Below are 19,920 nucleotides of genomic sequence, written 5' to 3'. Positions count from 1 at the left end.
GTTCCTTCCTTGATTGATTATCTGGGAGTGAGCTACAAAGAATTGTAAGGGGAAATAATTTGATGTGTGTTTTGTGTCTACAACAATCTATGTAAACACATTGTTAAAACAGAAACGTTTCTCATGTTTTAGTAATAAATAACAAAATGTAGACATGAACTGTATAATGTGTGGAGGCTGATGGCCAAATATCAAATAAACACTTTTACAAAAGATGCAAGTACAATATGACAGTTTCTGTGGTGCAGTGGTAAGATCTGCTGAATTATAATCCGGAGGTTGTGAGTTCAAAACCAGCTTCCGGCAAATTTACCGTTGAGTAGTGAGCTGCTCTTATTGTTAATAGTATACAGTAAAAACATACATTTGATTCGTGTCTGTAACAGCCGTTGTAACTTTATAGCACTTGTAAAAGTTAGCATTTTTTTCACTTTTATTCTCTCAGTCATGATATAACACCCACCCCCTGCCCCAGATCTGACATGGTTACTTTTTATCTGAAACTGGGAATAACTGTAGATGTGTGTGATGTTTTGAGACAATTGAACTGGAAATTCTCTGATCTGACACACAAACGCTGGTGAATCTGCCTTCTTCGTATCTCACTGTCACTTGAATTTTTTTTTATTCAGTTTTATTGAGTGTTCCAGCCTTCACACATTATACAGTTCATGTCTACATTTTGTTATTTATTACTAAAACATGAAAAACGTTTCTGTTTTAACGATGTGTTTACATAGATTGTTGTAGACACAAAACACACATCAAATTATTTCCCCTTACAATTCTGTGTAGCTCACTCCCAGACAATCAATCAAGGCAGGAACTGGGAGAAATTCTTGCCTGTTCTGAGGCGGGGGTGGGGGATGGTATAGCAGGCTGCTTGCTCCTTGGGGTTATCGACACATTTAGAAGACAAAAGACACTGACGGAGAGGTGCAAAGGGATTTAAAGTGGGCCGGATTTACAAGTTTTTTCGTTGGCTCTGGTAATTTTAGTGTTAAGTAAAAAATCCACACAATGTGGCTTTAACATGAATAACTTAATTACTGTTTCAAGCTGTAAAACTCTGATTTAGCTCTGCTCTTCCAAGACCTTGAATATATCCTTACTAAATGTTACAGTGTTAACCAGCAAGAACTTTTATATTAACTACCTTGTTAGTGACAGGAAATTTGACTTTCTTAAATTAAATGAAATGTGCCTTAGCTCTGATGGTGCTGCAGTTGTAATTGAAACTTGTGGAATATGGCTGGCAGTTTCTCCTGGCCAATACCCCCAAGCTGCCAGATGGAGCCCTCCCTGCAATATGGAGGTGCCCCGAATGCCAGCAGGGCATCATGGACATTGGAGTCTTTATTCACAGCCCTGCTGGATACCATGGGGGCCGCCAGAGGATGCCACAGGGAGGCCCAAAGACTTGTATTTTCCATATAAAATACATATATATGTACTTCCGGGTTGAAGAAAAGAGAGTTTTACCCAACCCGGAAGTGTTATGAAGTCACATAGACTAAGAGACAAACACTTCCGGGTCAAGGACTATAAAGGATTCTGGGAAAACCCCAGAGAACTGAGCTGAGTTGGGAGGATGGGTGACTGAGCTGCTGGGAGGTGTGGAGGAATTATTGATTGTGATTTATTGAGGATTGTATTGTTTATAAGTATAGTGGTGGTGGAGGTTCTTGTGCACATTATTGTCCAAATAAAATAATTTCTTGGACTTTTATCTGGTGTCTGGCATCGGATCTGAGGGTTCAAGGGGACGACAACGCCCCCTATTGGTCACAAACTGCAATTCCGAAGTACAGGTTTACTCATGCAGTTGGCCAAGGCAAGAAAGGCGGAGGTTTAGCAATTATTCACTCGAGCTGATTAAAGTGTAAAGATGTTGAGTTTGGTGCATTTGCATCTTTTGAATATCTTGCCATTGTTATTCAAGGTGTGTCTCAGTCACTTGTATTGTCCATTTACAGACTTCCTAAATAAAATGCGTCCTTCATTGGGGGAATTCTCAGACTTAGTATCTATAATAATAACTAACTTTGACAGGTTCCTAATGGTTGGTGACTTTAACATTCATGTTGATAACCTGTCTGATCTGAAAGCAAGAGATTTCATGAAATTCCTGCACTTGTTTAATCTCAGCCAACATGTCAACCAGCCCACACATATGGGAGGACACACACTGGATTTAGTCATTGCTAAAGGATTAAATATTGAAGTGAGGCAGGTCGTGGATATTGGTATATCAGACCACTTTATCATATGCAGAAATACTGATAACTTTAACTAATGAGAAGTGTATAGTTAAAATGTTACTTTAATAGATCTGCAGCTTCAAAGTTTGCTAATATTTTAAACAACCAATTTATTTATACTGATTACCTCAACAATGCGAACGATGTTAATAGCAAGGTGGAAAATTTTTGTGCTAAGGTGACTATCAACTAAATTGATAGTCCATTGTGAAATATTGAAGGCTAAAATAACTGAATATAACAACATAGTTCGCCTTGAGAGGCAGTCCTATTTCTCTAAAATTACAATTGATAATGCTGGTAATCCAAGAGTTTTATTCTCAATTATTGATTGCCTTCTAAACCCATCTTACTGAATGGAATGCTTCCTAATAACTACTTGTGAAACTTGCGAGGCTTTCGCTATATTCTTTAAACATAAAATTAATGACATTAGAAATAATATAGTACATCCTCCCAAAGTTAATCCGAACCCTAGTACTCCATTTTAAGCACGTTAAAATATTTCACCAGAATAGATCTATTCAAACTACATAGAATTGTTTCTCATTTGAAACTCTACACCTGCGTCCTTGACACAGTGAACTAATCATTAGATACAGGGGTCTTTCCTGATTGTCTCTAGTACTAGGGTGTTGTACCGTGTTAGCCATTATGAATGTAGTGAAACGTCAAGCAAAATGACACCTTTTATTGGATAACTAAAAAGATTACAATATGCAAGCTTTCGAGGCAACTTAGGCCCCTTCTTCAGGCAAAATGTAATCATTAAGACTGCAGTTGTCAAACCCCTGCTCAAGAAAAATGGTCTTGACCCTTCTGTTTCTGACACTTTTAGAGCAATATCTAACCTGTCATTTTTTAAGTAAAATTCTAGCAAAGGCAGTCATTACACAGCTAAATGATTACTTGAATAAACATTCTATTCTTGACAAGTTCCAGTCAGGTTTTAGAACAAATTACAGTACAGAAAAAACACTGGTTAAAGTAGTAAATGACTTGCGGGATAATGCGGACAAAGGTTGTACAGTAAACCCTCGTTTATCACGGTTAATCCGTTCCAGACTCTACTGCGATAAATGAATTTCCGCGAAGTAGAATTCTTTATTTATAAATCGAATATTTTCGCAGTTAGAGCATAGAAAACCTGTTTACTGCCTTCTAAATACGTTTAACATTATTAGAGCCCTCTAGACATGAAATAACACCCTTTAGTCAAAAGTTTAAACCGTGCTCCATGACAAGACAGAGATGACAGTTCCGTCTCACAATTAAAAGAATGCAAACATATCTTCCTCTTCAAAGGAGTGTGCATCAGGAGCAGAGAATGTCAGAGAGAGAGACTGAGGGAGAGAGAGAGAGAGAGAAAAGCAAAGAATCAAAAATCAATAGGGCTGTTCGGGCTTTTAAGTATGCGAAGCACCGCCGGACAAAGCAGCTGCAAGGAAGGGAGCAATGTGAAGGTAGTCTTTCAGCATTTTTTAGAGGAGCGTCCGTATCCTCTAGGGGTGTGAACAGCCCCTCTGCTCACACCCCCTCCGTCAGGAGCAGAGAATGTCAGAGAGAGTGAGAGAGACAGAGAAAAGCAAACAATCAAAAATCAATACGTGCTGTCTGGGCTTTCAAGTATGCGAAGCACCGCGTGGGAAGCATATCGTATATCATTGAGGAGTTTTATTTAATACGTAATACGTGCTCTGGTTGGGTAGCTTCTCAGCCATCTGCCAATAGCGTCCCTTGTATGAAATCAACTGGGCAAACCAACTGAGGAAGCATGTACCATAAATTAAAAGACCCATTGTCCGCAGAAATCCGTGAATCAGCAAAAAACCTGTGATATATATTTAGATATGCTTACATTTAAAATCCGCGATGGAATGAAGCCGCGAAAGTCGAAGCGCGATATAGTGAGGGATCACTGTATATCTGTTCTTGTTCACTAGACCTGAGTGATTCATTTGACATTACTGATCGAAGTATTCTTATAAATCGCTTTAGTCAGTGGGTGGGTCTCTCCGGCAATGTCTTAAATTGGTTTCAGAAATTCTTTGTTAGTTGTGGTGATTATACTTCGGAGACCCATGATATTCTATATGGTGTACCACAAGGATCTATTCTGGGTCTACTGCACTTTTCGATATATATGCTTCCATTAGGTGAGATTATCTCAAAGCACAAGATGAGCTACCACAGCTATGCAGACGACACACAGCTGTATTTATCAATAGTGCCTAATGACCCTGATGCTTCTGGCCCTCTGATGTCTTGGCAGTATCTCTGAATGGATGAACAGCAACTTTCTCAAACTAAAAAAGGAGAAAACAGAAATCCCAGTGATTGGCAAAAATGGATATAGTGAGGGTATTAGAAATAAACTAGATCCATTAGGTTTAAAAGTCAAGTTGATGGTACAGAATATTGGGGTAATTAATTGACTGTGACCTAAATTTTGAATCACATATTAATGACAATAGTAGGACTGCATTTTTTCACTTAAGGGATGTAGCTAAAGACAGACGCTGAAAAATTAGTTCACACTTTTGTTTTCAGTTGACTAGATTACTGTAATGCACGCCTTATAGGTCTACCTGAGAAAGACATCAATGGGTTGCAATTACTGCAGAATGCATCAGCCAGAATCTTAACTAGAAAAAGAAAATCTGAGCGCATTTCACCAGTCTTAGAGTCATTACATTGGATACCCGTGTCATTTAGAATGGACTTTACAATACTACTAATGGTTTACAAAGCCTTAACTAATCTCACCCAGTCCTGTATTTTGGAATGTTTGCTCCCTTACAGTACAAGTTGTAACCTTATATCTTCTAATGAAGGTCTGCTTATAATTCCAAGAGCTAACTTGAAAAGAAGTGGTGAGACAGCTTTTTGCTGTTATGCATCTAAAATACTAGAATACTTTACAAAAGAAATTCGCCAGGCTAATACTGTATAACAATTTAAAAAACTTCTAAAAACCAGTTATTTTAAATTGGCTTTTTCATAGCTACATTTTAGTTGTATGCCTTTAAGTCTCTATGGACATTGAATTATCATTTTCCTCTGGGTTCTGCAATTCAATACTAATCTGTATTATTCTCTGCTGTAATTTCTTGTTCTTCATCACCACCACCACCTGATCAAGGTACCATGCTGCCCCCAGTGTTTATGGATTGAATGGCGGGTGTCCCAGATGTCCACATGACCACCATCACCTTCAATTTCTTCCATGTGAAGCCTGAAAACCACAAGGACAGATTTAGAACACCTACATTAGGTAGAATGCCCAATGGGGTCTGGGCGGTCTATAGGTCTAGGAACCCCTGCAGATTTCATTTTTTTTCTCCAGCCTAATTGTAGAGTTTTGTTTTTTTTTTTCTGTCCTCCTGGCCATTCGATTTTAGCTTATTCTTTGTTACATACTGTACAACATTATTGCTTAATCTTGTTTGTTTATGTTTTATATTAACTTCCTTTAATTTAATTTTGTACAGCACTTTGAGCTACATAGTTTGTATGAAAACACACTATATAAATAAATGTTGTTGTATTAAATAATGAAAGCATAGGATGATTTGGTCCCAATCTTTGAAAAGAATAAGACAGTATGACTGTACTTAGAAGAAGGACTGAAACCTTTAGAAAAGACACAAAATACACTAACCTATTTTTTAGAATGTCTTTTTCTGTAGCCTCTACATGAGGAGCACTTTTTCCCCCCCCAGTACTTTGTCTTTAAATTGGTGTCAAGTATGTGTGGGTGCTTTCGATTATGAGTATCTATTGCTCAAAGATCACTTAAATTGGATTAACCTCTTAATATACTCACCATTCTTTATTTCATTTCAAGTTAGGTGATAGTAAACTATGGAGGTGGAACACACATTTTCAACAAAAAATAGGACTATAAAAAACACCATTTGGTTAAAAGATGAAACATCTCTAATATAATTCCGAAGGTAGATATCATATTGTTTTAAACAGAAATCAAATTTGGTATACAGTTAGGTCTGTAAATATTTGAACAGAGACAACTTTTTTCTAATTTTGGTTCTGTACATTACCACAATGAATTTTAAATGAAACAACTCAGATGCAGCTGAAGTGCAGACTTTCAGCTTTAATTCAGTGGGGTGAACAAAACGATTGCATAAAAATGTGAGGCAACTAAAGCATTTTTTAACACAATCCCTTCATTTCAGGGGCTCAAAAGTAATTGGACAATTGACTTAAAGGCTATTTCATGGGCAGGTGTGGGCAAGTCCGTCGTTATATCATTATCAATTAAGCAGACAAAAGGCCTGGAGTTGATATGAGGTGTGGTGCTTGCATGTGGAAGATTTGGCTGTGAACAGGCTGTGGTCAAAGGAGCTCTCCATGCAGGTGAAAGAAGCCATCCTTAAGCTGCAAAAACAGAAAAAACCCATCCGAGAAATTGCTACAATATTATGAGTGGCAAAATCTACAGTTGGTATATCCTGAGAAAGAAAGCAAGCACTGGTGAACTCAGCAATGCAAAAAGACCTGGACATCCACGGAAGACAACAGTGGTGGATGATCGCAAAATCATTTCCATGGTGAAGAGAAATCCCTTCACAACAGCCAACCAAGTGAACAACACTCTCCAGGGGGTAGGCGTGTTCATATCCAAGTCTACCATAAAGAGAAGACTGCATGAAAGTAAATAAGAGGGTGCACTGCAAGGTGCAAGCCACTCATAAGCCTCAAGAATAGAAAGGCTAGATTGTACTTTGCTAAAGAACATCTAAAAAAGCCAGCACAGTTCTGGAAAAACATCCTTTGGACAAATGAAACCAGGATCAACCTCTACCAGAATGATGGCAAGAAAAAAGTATGGAGAAGGCATGGAATAGCTCATTATAGAAAGCATACCACATCATCTGTAAAACACGGTGGAGGCAGTGTGATGGCTTGGGCGTGCATGGCTGCCAGTGGCACTTGGACACTATTGTTTATTGATGATGTGACACAGGACAGAAGCAGCCGAATGAATTCTGAGGTGTTCAGAGACATACTGTCTGCTCAAATCCAGCTAAATGCAGTCAAATTGATTGGACGGCGTTTCATGATACAGATGGACAATGACCCAAAACATACAGCCAAAGCAACCCAGGAGTTTATTAAAGCAAAGAAGTGGAAAATTCTTTAATGGCCAAGTCAGTCACCTGATTTTAACCCAATTGAGTATGCATTCACTTGTTGAAGACTAAACTTTGGACAGAAAGGCCCACAAACAAACAGCAACTGAAAGCCGCTGCAGTAAAGGCCTGGCAGAGCATTAAAAAGGAGGAAACCCAGCATCTGGTGATGTCCATGAGTTCAAGACTTCAGGCTGTCATTGTCAGCAAAGGGTTTTCAACCAAGTATTAGAAATGAACATTTTATTTCCAGTTATTTAATTTGTCCAATGACTTTTGAGCCCCTGAAATGAAGGGATTGTGTTAAAAAATGCTTTAGTTGCATCACATTTTTATGCAATCGTTCTGTTCACCCCACTGAATTAAAGCTGAAAGTCTGCACTTCAACTGCATCTGAGTTGTTTCATTTAAAATTCATTGTGATAATGTACAGAACCAAAATTAGAAAAAAGTTGTCTCTGTCCAAATATTTATGGACTTAACTGTAATTCAGAAACAAAATGACTTTCAAGACATATTGATTATATTTACCTTTTTATCTCTTGATTCCCCAAATCCTCCATGATAAACAGATGTCACTTTTATCTGAAAGAAGAAAAAATAAAAAAAGTAATTTAACAAGAACATAGAAAATGACAAATTAGTTAAATGATTGTGAAAAGGTAAGTAAATAAGCTCAGCTAGATAAACTGGCAAATATTTAAAATATGCAATAATAGTTGGTGCTGATAAAGATTTTTTTTTTAAATTATTAAAGATGGCATACCTGACATATATACCTCTTTTACCTCTATTTTGACAGTGGAATATGTTTATACTAGGGGGCTTCGCTCGCCAACCCCTGGTGTTGGGAATGACAAAGAGCGTGATGTATGAATGAGATATAGAATAGTGTGACGGTGTAGATGATGCAAATAGAAAGCAAACAATAAAGTGTGTGGCACAGTGTAAAGGTTTATTTGAAAATTTCTTTGTACACGCCGTTTAAGTGTAAAAGGTAATTCCAGCTCAGAACTTGTAAGGTCATTTAAGATGGTTATTGTTGTGATCAGAGTCAAGTTTGTCAGAGCTTAGAAAGAGTTGTGTCTCTCCAGGAAGTAATGGAATGACTTGGGTATTTATGTTTTCCACATTAATATTTTTTGGACATAATATAGTGCGTTGTGTTAAAAGGGGCATTTGGTCTAATGAGATTGCTGTTTCAAATCTCCCTGTAACTAAGTCGTTGCAGATAAAAGCTTGAGGAATTGTAATAATATGTGGCTGAAGTCCATCTGTATTGGTGAGTGTACCATCTCTCAGTTGTAATAAGCAATTGTTATGATCTGGTTCTGGACATCGTATCTTTTTTACTAACTGTATCTTTTGAAAGCAATGCCAATTGTCTGCATATTTTAAGGTGCACTGAACAATAGCTGAGTGCATGGCATCTGGAAGAATAGCTAATCACTGTCTAAAATCTCCTCCTCATAAAAGTACCTTTCCTCCAAATCGAATATTATTATTCATAAACGTTTGTAGAAGTTTATGAATGGTGTTGAGTAAGTGACTTCATGCCATTGAACATTCATCAATAAACAACATTTTTTCAAGATGGATGTCACGTGCAGTGCCACCGTTAATGTTCATAGTGGATACCGATTTGTAGGATCTAATGTAGTTGATAAAGATTTCACTTTCAGGTACATCGTCAGTTATAAGCTTCTGTAGATATTCAGTATATGAATGTAAAGAAGGCAGTCTAATTTGACCCTTTTGACAACAACGTGTAAATGTATAACTTGTATTGCCAGTTGTTTCTTCAGGGAAGTGAACTGAATGACAATGATTGCAAATGACATTCATTAATCCGAATGAATTTTCCTGGTGTATGTTTTGCTTGTGCCGTTTGAGAGGCGTGTTGTTGCATGTGTAGTATTTGGGACGTGTTGTTTTGGAGCTGTAATCGATTTGCCTGTGCTGTGTGAGAAGCCCGTTGTAGCCTTCGCTGCCATTAACGTATGTCTGAGACGGGAGGTGTTTCGTTTTGAATCCGTGCCTGTTGCGATGCAGCACTTTGATTGATAGTTTGCGTCATGTGGATATAGGATGTAGATTTGTGCATATTTGCGTTGTTGATTTGTTTCAGGGTGCACTGTTCCAATGCGATGCAGTATTTGTGCACATATGCGAAAGCAGTATGGGCCATTGCCTTTTGGTGGCCTGATATTTACTCCGGTAGATGGAAAAGCAAATGAACTATTGTAGGATCTAATGCAGTTCATAAAGATTTTACTTTTAGGTACATCGTTAGTTAGAAGCTTTAGTTGAGCTTTGCGTTTTTGGAGTCGAGACATTTTTTCTTTTAGAAATATGGATAAGTAATAAGGAGTATTGCACTCACTGTTAATATGGAGCCTTTTCTGCGGTTGAACGGTTAATAGTGCCTTATTGTAATGAGATCCACCTATGCTGCATAGCCGTCTATTTTGTTGTTTCTTTCGTGTTTGTGTGTTTGTTCCTGTTATCCTTTCCTTTTCGTTTTGTACCCGTGACCGTGTATTTATGACTTGTTTCTTTCTCAGCATGCGAAATATGGATAAGTAATAAGGAGGATCGCAGTCACTGTTAATATGTTTCCTTTTCTGCAGTTGAACGGTTAATAGTGCTTTATTGTAAGGAGATCCACCAATGCTGACACCTATGCTGTCTAGTGTGAAGGTGTTGATGTTCACTTTAGAATATGTGGCTTTGGGTGTCACTTCTTATGGATGTGTGTGTGGGGGGGATGAGGATTGTTGTCGCGCGAGCGTCTTCTTTCTTTTTGTGTTCCTGTGTCTTGTTGAATCCCCCTCTTTGTGTGTGTCCTGTCCCTTGCTTGTAGGGTCTGTGGGGTGGTTTTGTGTTCTTTTTTTTGTGTTCCATGGGCTTGTTGAATCCCCCTCTTGGTGTGTGTCCCGTCCGGTGCCTGGGGGGGGGGGGGGGGTTGCCTTGCTGTTGTGCGCGAGCCTCTTTTTTTTTTTTTTTTTTTTTTTTTTTTTTGGGTCTAGTTTCGTGTGCAATGTGTTTCGTGCTTTGCCTGCGTTTGACTACTTTTTTATGTGCCTTTTCCTTTTTTCGGTGCTCGTTGCGCCTCATTTCTCCATTTTTCCTGTGCTCACTCCTTTTTTCTGTGGTCTTGTCCGCCTCTCGCGGCCCCTCATCCGCCTCTCTCGCCCTCTTTTGTCCGCCTTTCTCGGCTCCTCAGCCGACTCTCGCGGACTCTTTTTGCGCCTGCGCAGTACGTCTTTTTGCAGCTACGGCCCATTGCCGGATGTGCCTGCGTCCATCATCCGGTTTAGCATTCTCGGTTAGTAATATGGATGTCCTGCGGTGGGTTGGCACCCTGCCCAGGATTGTTTCCTGCCTTGTGCCCTGTGTTAGCTGGGATTGGCTCCAGCAGACCCCCGTGACCCTGTGTTCGGATTCAGCGGGTTGGAAACTGGATGGATGGATGGAATATGTTTATAGGATAAGGGAACGTGGCCCTAAACAGCTCAGATTGAAGCAATCATGCCTACAATAGTGGTGAATTTCAGCAGGTTTCACTCTCTCTGCCCTAAAAGATCTCACTACGGCATGTTGTTTAACAATGGTGCAATCCTGCAGCAGAGTGTTAATGTACACTTGGCTTTAGCTGCAACTAGACTAACGGCAGAGCACAGCACTGTGTGTGCTTGCACTACCCATAAGCCAATGCAAACGTGTTGTATTGCATCAGCTTCTATCCATTTCAGTTACAATGTAATATTTAAATTGGCTTTACTTTTTGATTTTTCCTCATAACAGGTCACATACTTTCTTTTTTTTAATGTATTTATTAATTTTTATTGTAATCACTCCATACAAATAGATCAATTTATAACCAAACAAAATTGAAGACAAATCAAACCCCACCCCTGAGAAGGAGAGCTTAGCCAAAGGAGAACTGCTTAGGGCTTTTTAATAAGGCAACAATAAACAAAAGAAAGGGAGAAATAAATATATAGGTAAATAAGAAATGGAGAAGGGAATTAAATGCAGTAATAGTTATTTCTCTTATTCTAAAATAATATTGATTAGATCCTGCCAGGTTTTGAAAAAAGTTTGTACAGATCCTCTAACTGAGAATTTGATTTTTTCCAATTTCAAATAATATAAAACATCAGTTTCCCACTGACTTATCAGAGGAGAGTTAGGATTCTTCCAATTTAACAAAATAAGTCTGCGTGCCAAAAGTGTAGTGAATGCAATCACCGTTTGCTTGTCCTTCTCCACTTCAAGTCCGTCTGGAAGAACACCGAACACAGCTGTTAATGGGTTAGGAGGAATTGTGATACCAAGGCTGTCTGAAAGGCACTTAAAAATTTTGGTCCAAAATGATGTTAGCTTGGTGCAGGCCCAGGACATGTGACCCAGTGAGGCAGGAGCTTGGTTGCAGCGTTCGCAGGTTGGATCTTGCCCTGGAAACATTTTGGACAGTTTTAAGCGAGACAGATGAGCTTGATATATAATTTTTAGTTGAATAATTCTATGCTTTGCGCATATGGAGCTCGAGTGAATTCTCTGCTTTGCTACCTTCCACTCCTTTTCTGATATATTGATTAAGAGATCTTCTTCCCAATGTCCTCCTGGATCTTTGAAAGGTAGGGACTCTAATAGGATTTTATATAATGCGGAAATGGTGTTTAATTCCTCTAAATTGAGCAGTATTTTTTCCAGCATTGTGGAGGGTACGAGGTGGGGAAAATCGGGTAATTTCTGTTTAACAAAATTTCTAATTTGAAGATAGTGAAAGAAATGTGTAGCTGGGAGGTTGAATTTTGAACGTAATTGTCCAAAAGATGCAAATATATTGTCGATATAAAGATCTCTGAGCATTTTAATCCCAAAACTTTTCCAGGTATTAAAAACTGGATATGTTTGCGAGGGTTGAAAGAGGTGGTTCTCTTGCAGAGGTGCCACAGATAAAAGATTTTCCATCTTAAAATGCTTTCTAAGTTGGTTCCATATTCTGAGTGAGTAAAGCACAATTGGGTTATTAGTATATTTGCGATAACTTGCATTTATTGGAGAGCAGAGCATACTTTCTTAAACATAGTAGTTTCAAAACTTTTAATGGTGAACTTGACCCCTGAAAGAAGAATGTTTTTGACCATTCTATCAGCATTCGAGAAAAGTGTATTAAAGAGACAAGCATTCATCAGCAAACAAGGAGAATCAATAGCAAGCAACAGAAAAACAGAAGGAATTAAAGCAGCTGTCCTGCCTAAAGGACAGAGACATATGCCATTTACTTGGGCTTGTTCATATTGTATATCATTCTGTTTTAATTAAGTTGTGCATTTTAGGTAAACTGGAAACTCTATTGGCCATGCATGAGTCAGTGTGGTTGTCTGTGTAAATCTGCCCTGCGATGGACTGGAGCAAAGTAAGGGCTGGTTTCTGCCTTATGTTCAGTGCTGCTGGGATTGTTAGCAAATCACCCCAACCCTGAACTGAACAGACAGGTTCAAAAATGATTGGATGAAAGAACAATTAAGACACAAGGAACCCTCAAATACGGTAATTCTGCAATCAATTATGAATTCTTCTCGTCAATTGCTATTGTAATGCCCTATTTTATCAACAGAAAGATCAGCATCACAGGGGTAAATAATTACTGAAATGATATTGAATAGTTCGTGTAACTTGGTTCCTAGAGCGCAAAGCCTACTGATGCTCATGTCTGAATTTTTATGCATGGGAGCACTTGTTATCTTCCAGGCCCTGTGTTCAACAACAGTATTGAGATTACAATTACTGGAAGATACAGATGTTCTGTAATGCTCCACACATCCTCGTCCATTTAATTGAAAAAACATCCATCCATCTATCCATCCATTTTCTAACCCGCTGAATCCGAACACAGGGTCACGGGGGTCTGCTGGAGCCAATCCCAGCCAACACAGGGCACAAGGCAGGAACCAATCCTGGGCAGGGTGCCAACCCACCGCAGATGAAAAAACATTCTAACCTAATTTCATTAGCTATAGATGTGAAGTGAGGATGTTAAAAGATTGAAAATGTAGTTTGCCAATAACTCGTATGCCAAGGGTAAAGTGACAAGCCAAGAAAAAAAGAGAGGATCAGTCAGGTAGTGGGCCATTATAAGCTTATATACTTCAGTTCACAGAGGGTTAGGTAAAGTTCTTCTGGATATGTCAAATAAAGAGACTTGTATATGCCACTGTAAACTTATTCTATTGCTAACTTACATCAAAAATATCTCTTTTAGCTATGCTGTTCCCACATACCAGTTAGTAAGAACCAGTGAGAGGCTAAAAGAGGCTATTACAATTAGAAAAAGAAAGCTGTTTCATGGAAAATATTGTAGTTTTCTTCACAAAAATATTTTTTAAATAAGTGAGCAACAATCATGCAACCATTAAAGAAAATTCTCTCTCTAAATTCTCTCTCTGGATGAATATCATTAACAATGCCAGAGTTATGTTGTGCACAGACCCATGCAGATATCTGGGGTAAGTGAGAATGCGTCTTTTTGTCATTGAAAACTGTTATATTTGGAAACCATAATTCTTTCACCTTATTTTGTCCTCATTCACTAGTTGAGTTCTAAGAACAGGATACGGTAACTAATTTTTGAAAACTTCCTAGAGAAAAAAATTCTGTAATTACAGGGACTACTTAAAATGTATTAAATGTCCTTGCCAGTTGAATCTCATTGCTTCCATCCTTCCATACATTTTGCTAACCTTATATGGTCACAGAGGGCCAGAGAATTTCCCTCTTATGTTTTTAATATTTAATATTACTACTAGCAGTTTTGTAATTATGTGGACAAAACTGTCTGAAAATCTTAATCCTACTGTAAAGCACTTTGTGACTAATCGTTGGATTGTTGCACTACACAAAACAATTATTAAATAACAATTGTTATTTGTCTTTATGACTGTGATGTTCTACAGGGGTTGGCTCTGGCCTAAAATAGCTTTAATTTGGAATATGCTGGTTGAATAAATTAATGGACAGATGAATTATTTATTTATGGTGTTGAAGTATACAGGTATAAAAATAATTTTCTTAACAAAAATCAGTCTAATGATTTACAATGTTTGCTTCATCTTTAACATCTATTCCTCCATACATTTAAAAATAAAAAAAATGTTACCAAAGTGTAATTAGATACAAGCTTTGTAATATTTGTGTCTCCTGTGAATATTATTCATTCTGCTGACAGTGTTTGGAGTATTAAACTAGAGTAAGATTCCTGATTGAGTGCTTTTATTATTCTCACTGTGCAGCTTGTAGTTTTGTAAGCTGTGCTGTGATGAAAAATTCTTTCCTTGCTGATCTAATTTTTATCGAATCTAGCTAGTAAGGGAAACAAACATTCCAGTAATTTCAAAATCCAGCAAATAAAACAGAAAGAACATCTCCCCCATTCCAGCTGTATCATCAGAGACTTTGGAGAAAACAGGAGAAATATAAAGTGCGAAAACATCTATTAGAGATTAAAAAAGGTACAAGAGAGCAAGGCAAGCTACACTTAGCACACTGGCAGCCACCAGATGTACAGCAAAGAGGCCATTTCTAATGTTGGAGATAAATGGCTTGTTAATCCATCTTGGATATTGAGGGATTTTGTTGGAATTAAAATAAGTAAAAAAAAATTAGGAGAAATGGATTCAGAGAATTTCCAGTGGGAAATCAAAGCCAATAATGTACCCCAAGGCACATTAACAGTAGAAGGAAAATGTAGAAAGGAAAATGGATGTCAATAAAAAAAAAATCAAGAAAAGACAGTTCAGAACAAAAGTCCATGGATTGCAATTTCATACCATATGGATACAAGTCCTTGGTACACTGAGTGGTCAGAGATCACAATACTAGTAATGGGTAAACCCTTAGTGCAACATTTATGTGATATTGGGTAAAAAAAAATTATAAGGATTAGTTAGTTATTTGAATGCTTAGAGGAGTGAGATATAATTTAAAACAATATTTTCAAGGCAGAAAATGAGATGATGGAAGTTCAAATTTCCAAAATGAGTATACTGTTAGGAGTTTGAAAGCTGTTTTGTACTAAAGTGGGTAAGGAGCAGATACTTGGGTCTAATGGAGAAGGAAAAGTCATAAGGAGGACAGAGGAATCACATTGGTTCTGAAAACTGAATGAAAAAGGTTGTCCTGAAAGGATCCTGAGACTGTCAGACAGAGTGATGATTATGAAGTTGAAAACTGAAGGTGTGATGATGAATGTTATTAAGGCATACGCCCTGCAAGTTGGGTGTGAGGAGGATGAGAAAGATTTCTGGACTGATTTGGATGAAGCGGTGCAGAGTGTAGCCAAGGGAAAGATGGGTGATTGGAGCGGATTTCAATAGACATGTTGGTGAAGGGAACAGAGGAGATGAGGAGGTGATGGGTAAATATGGTGTCAAGGACAGAAATGTAGAAGGTCAGATGACAGTGGATTTTGTAAAAAGGGTGGACATTGCTATGGTAAATACAGATTTTAAGAAAAGAAAGGAGCACAGGGTGATGTACAAGAGTGGAGGAAGATGCACACAGGTGGATTATATCCTATGCAGGAGGGTCAGTCTGAAGGAGACTGGAGACTTCAAAGTGGTGGCAGGGCAAAGCGTAGTTAGGAAGTATAGGATGATGATCTGTAGGATGACATTGGAGATCAAGAAGAAAGGAGAGCGAGGTGAGAGCCAATGACCAAATGCTGGAAGTTGGATGTGGTGAGAGAGGACATGCAAATGGGTGGGTGGGTGTGACAGAGCAAGATGCAGAGGACAGGAAAATATGGAAACAGATCATCTGCTAAGGTGAGCCCTAATGGAAGCAGTCGGAAGAAGAAGAAGAAGCAGAGTTGAAGAAAAAATCAAGGTGTTAACATAGTTAGAGGCAGCAGGGACTACAACAGACTATCAATGTGGCATCTAAGGTACACGGGCAAGACAAGAAAGAACAGGGAGACAGAGTTCCTTAAATCCTTGAAAATAAAAATCTTAATCGTATTAAGTAAGTCTTTCCTTACCTAAAGCTTAGGTGAATAACAAAAGTAGCTTCCCTTCTTTAATATGGTATTGCATACTGAATCAAACAATAGTACCACACAAACAGTACTGCAAAAAAAACTTACCTACCATTATTAGCATGATGTCCAAAATACTAAAAAATAAGCTAAATAAATTAATTAGGGATGATTCTGATTACTTAGGCATGTACAATAATAATTACTGCTTGAAATTAAACTGCCACATACAGTACATTGTATCTGGTTGTGTGTATGTGTGTCCTTTATATGCTTTTTGATAAACAAAATCCATTGTATTTCTGTGTTTATTCTGCTTATTCTTTCCAAAGCACAGCATGGATATTTGAAGACAGTTACTTATATAGGTTATTTTTTTCCTAAAGCAACAAAATTGTACTTTTGTCTAAGTAATAATTTTTCTACTCAATTAGAATTTTTAGTACTCTGTCCACCTCTGAAGCTTACACATTTTTCCAATATTTGCAAAAGCTTTCTTCTAGTACTGCAGTTTCCACCCACATCTCAAAGCCATGCAGATTAGGTTAACTGGCTTCTCCAAGCTAGTTTGATGGGGGCCCTTGTGCTCTATGATAAACTGGTACCTTGTGGTGCTCAGATATGCTCTGGCCCCCATGACCATATAGCTGGATTCGAAAGACAATATAGCTGGATTCAAAAGCCAGTGAAAAATGATCAACTGATTTTCTTAAATTTAATAATTTTTCAGGGTGGACATTTGGCTTGATAGCTTGTTTCAAGGCACATTTGCCTCATACACTGCAGTTTTGCTTATGCCAGCTGATCATTACCACTGCTACGGAAAATTAACTGCTGCATTATTCAGTCATTATCCAACCCGCTATATCCTAACACAGGGTCATGGGGGTCTGCTGGAGCTCAGTTCAGACTAATTATCTTTAATTGTCTTTTCATTAGATATTATCTATTGAGGGTGAGAGAACCTGAATATAACAAATTAACAGATATGCAAAAATCAGGGCAATGATTCACAAACAAATCATTCATTAGAGAAAAGTAAATGACCCATAAAAAGGGCAAAGTTTCTTACTGGTATGCAGTGGTGGCTGGTGACTTAGGAAGGAGATGAACAAAAGCTTTTGCTAAAGACCTCTAACAGCATTAAGTGTAGTCTACATTTTCATTAGTCCAAGTAAAACCACATTAATTCTGGCTTACTGAAAATGTCCTGAACGGTTTAATGATATATTCAAAAAGTGCTGCTTTCCAAATTTCAAATCAAATACTGAAACATAAATAGGTAAAAGCAGCAAATACATCATCTCACACATTATGCATCTAAACTTTCTTAGCATGTGCTGACACCACATCATTTAGGTAGTGGGACCCAGTTTGTATACAAATACTTGCACCTCACACTAGGTTCTGCAGTAGCTTGAAGTTTAAACCATTTTGTTTTGCTTCCCCACTGTTATTACACATATTTGTTTTTAGCTCCCAAATAATGAACATGGGTAATAGAGGGATACTGTTCATGCTATAACGATTTGACCACTTTTTGGCTAAAACCCTTAATGCCCCATTAAAGAATGAATACCACAGCACACGATCATTTAAGAATTTGATGTCAGAGAATGCATACTGGATGAACTGAACAATTTTTCTGAAATATACATAATTTTTGGAAGAAGAACAATAATAGCATAAATGAACACTATTAAAAATCATTCAAACTAAGCATGAAACCTTGTAAGGGTATCACAAATGTTAAGTAGTAAGATGAAAAAAAATATTTATAACAGAATTTATATTATTATAGATAAATATTTATAATTATTTTAGCTGATTACATTTTGGTTACTGCTAGTGTTTGACACATCATTTTGACTTTCTAAATGGTTTAGCATTTGATGGGGCTACTATAAATATGGGTCTTCTATTTCTAAATTTATAAAGTAATATTATGGAATCACTTTTTTAATTATATAGAATGTTTACAAGTTTCATTTTTTTTTGGCAACATGAAAAACCTAGTGTGAGTTTTCACAGTAAAGGCTTAAAGGCATGAAGCCTAGCCCCAGAGACTGAAAACAAAGTAAAGGTATTGGAAATTACAAGCTGATCTTTACATCAACAATATGTTGTATAAAAACCAGAAAGCAGACCCTTTTCTTATGTAAAATGTTTTGTAGGTTCTCATTATTAATATCTACAATGAGATTTTCACATAAAACATAGATGGTATATATAGTATTTTAGGTTCATCTGATATGGTGAAAAGAGGACCATTTAAACAGAAAGTAGTTTGATTCGGCACAGCAAAAAACTAGAATATATTTATTGTACAACAAGTACAGATGGTCCTGACTGACACACTAACAAAAGCTTATGAGTTAAAAGTGTGCTGACAAATGCACACATACAAAATATGTATGGTGAAAAATGTCATGCAGCTATTCGAACTTCACTCACAGATTTTTATAAAAATGACAAAAAGGTTCTCCTGTATATTAAAATGTTTTTTTTTGTTTTTTTTTTTAAACCTTGTGATGTTGTGCCTACTACTTTTAGGAGCTTGTGAATAAATCCCCTAACAATAAGTCAGCTGTGGCGTTAAGATTTTTTCTGAAGGACTCTGCATAATGATGTCACATTTTCTTTATTTAATTAATACTACTGTTATAGAAAAAAACTTTCAGTAGTTAAATTACAATTCACAGGCTTATATAGTATAATAGAAATTATATTTATGTGTACTGCATATGCAGGCTTGTGGATTTGTTGAAATAATGCTTTGGAAACCATGACTCCACAAACTCTAAAAATTACAAGACTTCAGTTTTAATATATGTTTCCTTTAAATTGTTGTTCTGATTGCTGTGTAATTAATAATTTACAGTAACAGAACTCACGATGCATAACCTTATGTTACACCGTACACTGTGAATGAGTGTGCTAGCAAATGATGACGTGCATCAGGACTGGGATCCAGATATGCGTATAGGACCTTTTTACGTGCATGAGATAAAGAAATGGTGGTCAGCATTAAGAAATACGAGATGAAAAATTGTCTATAATGTGCAACAAAATGTCAGTAAAAATGTAACCGATTTAAATTTGAACAAAAACTGCAACATGATAAAATAAAGCCTTGCTTATGTATTAAAAATAATAAAAAATAATGACATAATATTTCTAAGCACCATATATGCCAAACAGAGTAAGAAAATGTAACAGGCAGATGTACAAAAGGCAATCAAAACAGTAATAAAACACACAAGTCAGATGATTGGAGCAGGCTTTCACAGAAATTCGATTCTAAATGGAAGAAGTAGAACTACTTGAGTTATAATGATAATACATTTTATTTATATAGCACCAAACCAACTTGTGGTCATTTTCAATTTATCTCTACTGAAATTAGAATGAGAACTTAAAAGTGGCTGTTTCATCAGTACTAACAAGTATAACTTTGGAA

The 19,920-nt window shown here is 37.2% G+C and overlaps 1 protein-coding gene across 1 annotated transcript in view; it reads right to left on the bottom strand.

Moving 5' to 3' along the window:
* vps8 (VPS8 subunit of CORVET complex) overlaps window positions 1–19,920 on the bottom strand; it is an 893,492-nt gene that overhangs the window by 123,444 nt on the left and 750,128 nt on the right. Inside the window, exon 44 of the mRNA XM_051931263.1 lies at window positions 7,949–8,002. Within this exon, the coding sequence (XP_051787223.1) occupies window positions 7,949–8,002 (54 nt within the window). The remainder of the gene's footprint in view (window positions 1–7,948; window positions 8,003–19,920) is intronic.

The sequence above is a fragment of the Erpetoichthys calabaricus genome, chromosome 8 (assembly GCF_900747795.2).
Source record: "Erpetoichthys calabaricus chromosome 8, fErpCal1.3, whole genome shotgun sequence".
Lineage (NCBI taxonomy): Eukaryota > Metazoa > Chordata > Cladistia > Polypteriformes > Polypteridae > Erpetoichthys > Erpetoichthys calabaricus.
The sequence above is the reverse complement of the archived record's forward strand: the minus strand, read 5'-3'. Positions and strand labels throughout refer to the sequence as shown.